Genomic DNA, 9,555 nt, shown 5'->3' with positions numbered 1-9,555 from the left:
TAGAATCTGAAGTAGGCTCCAGGCTCTGAGCTGTCAGCACAGAGACCAAGGCAGGCCTCAAACTCACAGACCACAAGATCATGACCTGAGCTGGTCAGACACTTAATTGAGCCACCCAGGAGGCCCTTTAAATTATTTTTTTAAATGTTACATTTGCCCACTTATATTTTTGGTTTGAGTACATTTTTTTATTATTCCATTACAGACATGAGCTTTTTTATTTCAATTCCTATTTTAGACGTGAAAATATTAAGCAAAGAGAATAAGTAACTTACCCAAAGTCTCATGCTTTAAGGATTACAGAGATGAGTTTTGTTCCAAAGAAATCTAACTCCAGAGCTCACAACTTAACCAGTGTAGTAGGCTATCTGTCATTAATGAATGCATTTGAAACAAGCTTCTGGGCTCTAGTTTGCAAAGGACTTTTCTATAGCCTTGAGTGGTGCCCTAGAAACCTGTTTGCATAATCATATTGCTAGAAATTTTACTAAAGTAAAACATTTTCACATTAAAAAAAAAAAAAAGAAAGCCCCCAGGGGTGCTTGGGTGGCTCAGTCGGTTAAGGTCTGGCTCTTGATTTTGGCTCAGGTCATGATCTCACAGTTTGTGGGTTCCAGCTCCGGATCTGTGCCGACAGCACAAAGCCTGCCTAGTATTCTGTCTCTCCCTTTCTCTCTGTTCCTTTCCTACTCACTGTGTCTCTTTCTCTCCCTCTCAAAATAAATTAACATTTTAAATAAATAATAAAATAATAAAATAAAAGAAAAGAAAAGAAAAGAAAAGAAAAGAAAAGAAAAAGAAAACCCCCAAAATGGTATGTTTTAGGATTTGGCAAATCTGGATCTTCCTTCTGAAGCCATGTGAAATAATCTGAACTTCATTTGATAGAGAATGTAGGCCAATAAAGGATTTTAAGATAGAGAGGGGCTAAATATATTTTAGGGCTTAGAGACATCCCTGCTTTCAATAGGATAGCATCCAAGGAAATGATTTCCAGTTTAATGTGGATTGAACAAAATTGTAGGGAGGCTGCCCTTTAGGATACAGAGCAAGATTGCTGATTAAGTAATCTGATAAATCCTTCTACCCCTTAATAGTTTGAAGAATCAGCTTTGGGAATACATTTAAAAGCCAATCAAGTAATATATATCCGTGGGTTCTAACAGGCTAGCTTTTGCTGTAATAGATAACCTATATGAGAGAAATAAAAATAAGCTAGGTTTTATCTTTATTTTGTTACTAATGAGGATTATTTATTATATAGAAAGCCAATGTAGAGTAAGATGTTAAAATTCCCAGTGTGTAGGGGTGCCTGGGTGGCTCGGTCAGTTAAGCATCTGACCTCGGCTCAGGTGGTGATCTCACTGCTTGTGGGTTTGAGCCCCGTGTCAGGCTCTGTGCTGACAGCTCAGAGCCTGGAGCCTGCTTCAGATTCTGTCTCTGTCTCTCTGCCCCTCCCCGACTTGAGCGCGCGTGCAGGCACGCGCGCGCTCTCTCTCTCAAATATAAATAAACATGGAAAAAAAAAACAACCCTAAATCCCCAATGTGTAAAGTTTTCCACTCTAAAGAGTAAAACAGATTGTTAGGCACAATGGGCTGATATTCATAGGTTAAGAGAGAGATACATGGAAGAATAATTGAGTATAATTAGGCAAAATGGAAAAGAATTAGACTAGATTTTCTCTCAGGAAATATGAATTCCATAACCACCTAGAAGAATAGATTTATGTATTCATTCAACAAATATTCATTGAGCACAAGCTGTACACCAGGTTCTCTCTCTTAGGTATTAGGGGTAGAGAATGACCAAAGCTGAGCCCCTGGCCTCATAGAGCTTATACTACAAACAGAAGCGAATAGATCAATACTTTCATGTCAAGTGTAGCATAAGTGCCACAGAAAGAAGTAAATAAAGCAGGGTAAGGAGGTAAAAAGTAATGGGACTGTTATTTTAAATAGATGAGTCAGAGAAAGCATCCCTGAGGAGGTAACAGTTCACGAAAAACCTCAATGAAAATAGAAACTGGGACATGCAAATATCTGGGGGAAAGTATTTCTGGCAGAGGTAATAGCCAGTACAAGCCCTTGAGATCGGAAGGTCTTTGGTGTGGTTAAAAACAGAAAGCAGTCCTGCGTAGCTCAGGCTAAGTGAGCAAAAGGGAAGAACCGTGGAAAGTAATGTCAGAAAGGCAGTCAGAGGTCAGGTCCCATATGCTTTATAATCTTTAGATTTCATTCTAAGTGAGATGGAAAAGCTTTGGAGTGTTTTGAGTTTAGGAATGGCATGATTTAGCTTACATTGTAAAAACACGCTCCAGCTGCTGCTGTGTGGAGACAGATTAAATGGGAACGGGGATGGGAAGAAAGTGAAGGTCTGCTGCTGTTGTTGAGGCAAATGAGAAAATGGTGGCTTGGATGGGGGGTGTCAGTAGCGACTGTAGTGAAAAGTGATCATATTTGTAAAATTTGGAAGGTGGAGTCAAAGAAAGTATTTTATCTTGAAAAGTTTTTGTATGTATTAAATATAATAGCTGTGATAACTACAGTTGATTGAACACCTGTCACATACAAGGCACATTACTCCTATTATCTCAGCTACTTCTTCCAAAAACTCTGGTATAGACACTATTAACATGAGAATGCAGCCAGCAAACTGGGAAACAGAGTCAGCTGATTTAGCCACCATCTACAGCTGGTAAGAAGCAGGATTTGAATCCATGTCTATCTGGCTCAAGATATCTCACCTCCAAGAATGAAAAAGGTGCAGAAATCATAGTTCAACGGCTGTGAAACTATCCGATGGATAACTTAACAGAAAGCTAGTAATTGTATCAATTATTTTTTCAGGAAGCATGCAATGTTTGAGGATTAATCTTGGTTTAATAAAGTTTACTTCAATAAGGTAATAAGATGCCTTTAATAAGGTAACATACCTAAGTATATATGATTACTTAAACGTTTTCACATCTTTTAAGCCCTGAAAAGATAACAATCCAACTGACTAAAAAAAAACCAGTATATTTAAAAACACAGAGACTTAAACATTTACTCTGAAGAGATAATCAGATATGCTCATATATATTTTTCTATGAAAAAGTCCATTCCAGTATTTATAATAGTAAAGAAATGGAAGCATCTGAATGTTTAATCAAAGGAGAGATATTAAATTTATTTTGTTTGATGAAATGCAATGCATACCTGGGAAATTGGGCTTTCACTATTTTTGACTATTTTTAAAATAGTGGAAAAATATACACAATAATCATCATTTTAGCCATTTGGAAGTGTACAATTCAGTAACACTAAATATATTCACAGTGTGTATAGCCATCACTTCTATCTACACCCCAAACTTTTTCATTGTCTTCAGTGTAAACCCTGAACCCTTAACAATAACTCCCCCCAATTCCACCCTCCTTTCAGCTTCTGGTAATCTTTACCTTCTGTCTCTATGAATTTGCCTGTTCTAGGCACATGATATAAGTGAAATCATACAATATTTGTCCTGTGTCTGGCTTAGCATAATGTTAGCATACTGTTTTCAAGATCCATTCATGTTGTAGTGTATATCAAGATTTTGTTTCTTTTTATGGCTGAATAGACCATTGTATACATATGCCACATTTTTTGTTTATCCTGTAATCAGTTGATGGACACTTAGGTTGTTTTTGGCTATGGTGAATAATGATGCTATGAACACTGGTATACAAATATCTGTTCGAGTCTCTGCTTTCAATTCTTTTAGATACATATTAAGGAGTAGAATTGTTGAGTCATATGGTAGTTCTATGTCTAACTTTTTGAGGAACTGGCAAACTGTTTCCCACAGTAGATGCACCATTTTACATTCCCATTAGCAATGCATGAGGGTTCCAATTTCTTCATACAATCACTAACATATATTATTTTCCATTTTCTTCATTATAACCATCCTGATAGGTGACCTCATGCTTTTGATTTGCATTTCCCTAAAACTAATGATATCAAACATCTTTTCATGTTCTTATTGGCCGTTTGTATTTTGCCTTTGGAGAAATGTCTATTCAAGTCCTTTGCTCATTTTTAAATTGAGTTCTTCTTTTGATTATGGTTAGATTATAGGAGTTCTTTATATATTTTTGATGTTAGTCCCTTATCAGGTCTATGATTTGCGAATATTTTCTCTTATTTTATAGGTTGTCTTTTTTACTTTCTTGATAGTGTACTTTGATGACACTTTCTTAATGTTGATGAAGTACACTTTATGTATTTTTTTCTTTTGTTGCCCATACTTTTGGTGTCATATCCATAAAATAGTTGCCAAATCCCATGGCATAAGGATTTTCCCCAATTTTTCTCCTAAGGGTTTTACAGTTTTAGCTCCTAAGTTTAGGTCTTTGATCCATTTTGAGTTAATTTTGTGCACTTCATTCTTTTGCATGTGGATATCCAGTTTTCCTAGAGCTGTTTTCCTCATTGAATGGTCTCTGCACCTTTGTTGAAAATCATTAGCTATATATGTGAGAATTTCTTTCTGGACTCTCCAGTCTATTTTGTTGGTTTGTATGTCAGTCCTTGTGCCAGTGCCATACTGTTTTAATTACTGTAGCATTGTAGTAATTTTTGAAATGAGGAAATGTGGGCCCTCCAGATTTATTCTTTTTTTTTTTTTTTTTTTCAAAATTGTTTTGGTTATTCAGGGCTCCTTGCAATAAACATGAATTTGAAAACTGATTTTTTTCTTTTTTTTTTGTGAGAAAATGATACTGAAATTTTGATAGAGATTGCACTGAACCTGTACATCACTTTGGGTAGTATTAACATCTTAACAATGTTAAGTCTTTTTATCCATGAACATAGGTACCTTTTCAATTAGATATGTATTAATTTCTTTTAGCAATGTTTCAAAGTTTTCAGTGTATACACCTTTCACTTCCTCAGTAAGATTTATTGTAAGCACTTGATTCCCTTAGATATTATTGTAAATGGAATTGATTTAACTTCCTTTTTGGATTGTTCATTGCTAGTGTATGGGAACATAACTGATTTGTGTGTGTGTGTGACTTTGTTGAATTTGTTTATGAGTTATAATAGTGTTCTTGTGAACTCTGGTATTTTCTATATATAGGATTATGTCATCTGTGAATGTTTACTTCTTCCTTTCCAGTTTGGGAAATTTTGCTCCTAATATTTTATTTTCTTTTAAGTCCAGTATAGTTAACATACAGTGTTATCATAGTTTCAAGTTTCAAGTTGTATGGATTCAACAATTCCATACATCATCCAGTGCTCATCACAAGTGCTCCTAATATTTTAAAGGTATAAATAGAGATTAAGATTTACATAACTGCCAATAACAAAAACAAAAACAAACCCACAACACTACATTTGTGAACACTGAAAGGTAGCACTGGCTTTGATTCTGCAGGTGATTAAATTCTTGTTTGTATCTTTTTCTACATTTAAAAGTTTTTTTGCAATAAAACTTTATTTCTTAGAAAAAACTGAGATGCTTACCAACAAGGGCAATGTAGGAGGTAGATACTACTAAGACAATGAGACATGAAGCCACACTAATTCAGAGGTTAGTGGTTTATTGTTGGGTTTAACCAAGTCTACATTTATTTTGATCCACCAGTAGTCATGCAAATCCATGGGAGGTCCATGGGCCTGAGCTGGCTAGATCTGCTGTTTGAGAAGTTGTAATCTCTCTGAAGACACCCCTGCACCTCTCCCTCCACAATCCAGATCGTTCTATATCCAACATCATTTGACATGGGTCTGTAAGTTTATATTTTGGGGTGTTTTGCATGCATTTTCATTATGCCTTCTTTTTTTCTCATTGTTTTGTAGCTATGACACCACTTGAAATGAACAATCAGACAGATGTCACTGAATTCATCTTCTTGGGATTTTCCAACCACCCCAAACTACAGGGCTTGTTTTTCCTGGTTTTCTTGCTCATTTACCTGACAACACTCCTGGGGAACATGCTCATTATAACAGCCACTAGAATCAGTCCTGCTCTCCACACTCCAATGTATTATTTCCTCAGCAACCTGAGTTTCTTGGACATCTGTTATACATCCACCACCGTCCCCGTCATGCTGGTGAACTTCTTCCGGGAGAAGAAGACCATCTCATATGAGGGCTGCCTCTCCCAGATTTTCTTCCTCGTCACATGTGCTGGCACTGAGGGTGTCTTATTGGCCGCTATGGCTTATGATCGCTATGTAGCCATTTGCCACCCTCTTCAATATCCTCTCCTCATGCGTGTGAAGGTCTGTATTTTTTTGGTGACTGGGTCCTGGCTGTGTGGGCTGGTGAATTCTGTGACACATACAGTGCTGGCAGCCACCCTGACTCTCTGTGGGCCCAACCAAATCAGCCACTTTCTCTGTGACATTCCTCTGCTCCTGAAGCTCTCCTGTTCAGACACCTCTCTCAATGAGTCTGTGCTTCATGTGGCCAGTGCCACCATTGGCCTGAGCCCCTGTCTGTTTACTGGAGTGTCCTACATACTCATCATTTCTTCCATTCTTAGGATTCCCTCTGCTCGGGGCAGGAGCAAGGCCTTCTCTACCTGTGCATCCCACCTCACTGTGGTGGTGGTCTTTTATGGAACAGCCAACTTTAACTATGACAGAACCAACATAGGCTACAACCTGGACGCGGATATCCTGGTCTCTGTGCTCTTCTGTGTCATAACCCCCATGTTGAACCCCATCATATACAGCCTGAGAAACAAGGAGGTCAAGGGTGCTCTGAGGAAGCTAGCTAGGTAATGTGGGTTCTTGAATGAGATCAGCAATTAAAGTTTTCATTTTGGAAAATTGCTTACACAATAGAAACATGGACCTTCTAGCTGCAGTTACAACAATGCTCTCTTTCTATATATGATCTTCTGATAATTGTAATGCCCATTCCACCCGGACAAACAGCTATACCTGTGCCAAGCATTTCACACACCATGATCTCAAATGTCCTGTGTTCTCTAAGCCACTGATATCTGAGAACATTTTCATAATCCACCACCCTCACCCTCACACACACACACACACACACACACACACACACTACCCAGTACCAACATATTAAAAAAAAAAGCTCATTCCCCATATTCTCCCAATTTAGCAGCACTAGACAACCACTAATCTGCTTTCTGTATCTATGGATATCCCTATTCTAGATGTTTCATATAAATAAAATCATAAAATAAATATGTGCTTTGTGTGTCTGGCTTCTTTCACTTGGGATGTTTCCAAGTCTCATACATATTGTAGTATCTATTGTTACTTCATTCCTTCTTATTGCTAAACGATTTCTGTTTTATGGATATGCCACATTTTACTTATCCATTCATCATTTGACAGACATCTTGGTTGTTTCCACTGTTTGGCTGTTATGAATACTGCTGCTATGAACATACATTTTTATTTATAATGAGTTTACATCTAAGAGTGGAATTGTGGATCATATGGTAGCTTTATGTTTACCATTTTGAAGAACTGTCAAGTTGTTTTCAAAACAGTGGTGCCATTTTACATTGCTAAGGGCAGTGTATGAGGATTCTAATTTCTCTACTTCCTCACCAACATGTTATTATAGGTTCTTTTTAGTATACCCATCCTAGTATGTGTGAAATACTAAATCACTGTGATTTTGGTTTGCATTTCCCTGAGGACTAATGATTCTAAAGTCTTTAATAAGTACCACTTCTGTATTTCTCCTTCATATATGGAAAAACTCATGTCACTAAAGAAGTGTTTGAGCGTTAGACACTTAACTCTTGACATTGTCTAATGTTTTTATCCTAATTTTGGTGAAGTAAAATACTGCAGAATTTTCAAACTTACATCCTTCTTCCCAACTGTGACCTACAGAGCTGTTTGATGGCTCTGCCTTTTTCTCCTTTTGAAAACACTGTATCAATAATGTAATCATCAGGTCATGAGCACTGGCAAGGCCAGAATTCTGGGGATATGAAGACATAAGGATGTTGGTGGGGGAAGAAGGAAGCGCTGTATCCAGGAGAGCAGCCCTAACTAGGAGAAGCTTAGTGCCAATAGAGTAGGTTTTTAGTACTATTGCTCTAATACACCATCCAGTTGCACAGCATAAACTGTCATGGAGTCCAAGTGTAAGGGGGAAAACTCCTCATGCTGCATAGAATCCAACAAAATAAGCCCACACCCACACTTACTTACCTCTCTTCTTCCTGATGATAATGAGAAGAAGCCAATCTCATAGGCTTCTACCACCCTCAACTTCCTAATAGAAGCAATCTAGTACTGAACTTTACTCATCATTGTCCCTAAAGAGAAAGGACACTGAACTCCTCATTGCATGCTGGGAAAAGATGATTGCCATGACTTTAATGAACCCAAGAGAGAATTAATTGTTCATCACCTCTGTGCCTTCTATTCAGTCTGCTGCCCTTGAGTTGTGGTTGCACTCTGAGGAATCCCAGAACAGCTGCTTAGAGATTTCATGAGTATTCCCAAAAGATTGGTCCACAGGCACTTATAAATGTCCACTCTAAAAAAATGAATTCATTGAGAGATCAAAGAATTTTTGACTCTTGCATTAGGCATTGACTATGCTCAAGGCATGTCCTGGAATGGCATGTCCTCACCACTAGGCATGGCAGTCAACAGTCTGTTTTACTAAAGAGCATCCTTTCCATTCCAGGATGGAACTAAAGTAGGGAGCAGGAAGTCCTGCTGACAAAGCCAGAAATCCAAGGCTTTCTGTGAGAGTCAGTGGTAAGTAGTTTATTTACCATCACAAATGAGAAAAACTGTGTCCTATGTCAGGATATATCTACCTATTAAGGGCATATTATGAAATATTGTGCATATTTTCATTATCATTTTGAAGACATTATGTAATGACATTTTTAATATTTTTCCATGTGTATGTTAATTTCTATAATAGTGCTTATATCAAGAACCAGAGTATAATTACCTTAGCAATTACCTACTCCCAAACCTGAGGGGGTGCCTGAATTCCTTAACAAAATAATATGAATGAAAATTTAGTTTATAGTAAATAATATAGAATGCAGTGTGTCAGTACTCTATTTTTGACAAACAGGACATACAGGAATAATTTTCAGGGAGAAAGGATGGAGTCATTTTTTTATATGGTACATTATAATGTGATAATAGGCACACACAAAATATTTATTTAAATTAATATAATTAAATTTGCATAACACTTCTATTTGGAAACATATTATTCACTAGCTGGACATTCTTACCTTCATGTTGCAACTAACTGATGTTTGGGAGGTTGTACTGAAAGCAATTTATTAACTGTAATAGAGCCCTGAAGTTTGTGAATGACTTCTTTCCCCATAATCCCTGTGTTAGAAATCTCATAGATTCAGGGTTATTCCTAAATGATTTCATTCTCACTCATTTGCCTTTGAGAGGATTTATAGCCTGGGAAAGGAAGAGGCAGAATTGTCGCTGTCTGCATGGAAACAGCCAACGCCACCAAAAAGTGGAAACTTTTGGAACCACTGCTCTTACAGGAAAAGACAATGTTAAGATCAGCACAGGCCAAGGCC

At 37.3% G+C, this 9,555-nt stretch overlaps 1 protein-coding gene across 1 annotated transcript; it reads left to right on the top strand.

The window, feature by feature from the left end:
• Positions 1 to 5,791: 5,791 nt before the first annotated feature.
• LOC109259144 (olfactory receptor 1052-like) lies at positions 5,792 to 6,766 on the top strand. Its single transcript, XM_019436504.2, has one exon. It carries the CDS (start codon positions 5,792 to 5,794, stop codon positions 6,764 to 6,766), a length of 975 nt encoding a protein of 324 aa, XP_019292049.2.
• Positions 6,767 to 9,555: the final 2,789 nt, after the last annotated feature.

This window comes from Panthera pardus, unplaced genomic scaffold, assembly GCF_024362965.1.
Source record: "Panthera pardus isolate Hobbes unplaced genomic scaffold, ASM2436296v1 HiC_scaffold_11, whole genome shotgun sequence".
In the NCBI taxonomy this organism is placed as follows: domain Eukaryota; kingdom Metazoa; phylum Chordata; class Mammalia; order Carnivora; family Felidae; genus Panthera; species Panthera pardus.
Note: the sequence above shows the minus strand (reverse complement) of the source record. Positions and strands in the feature narration are given on the sequence as shown.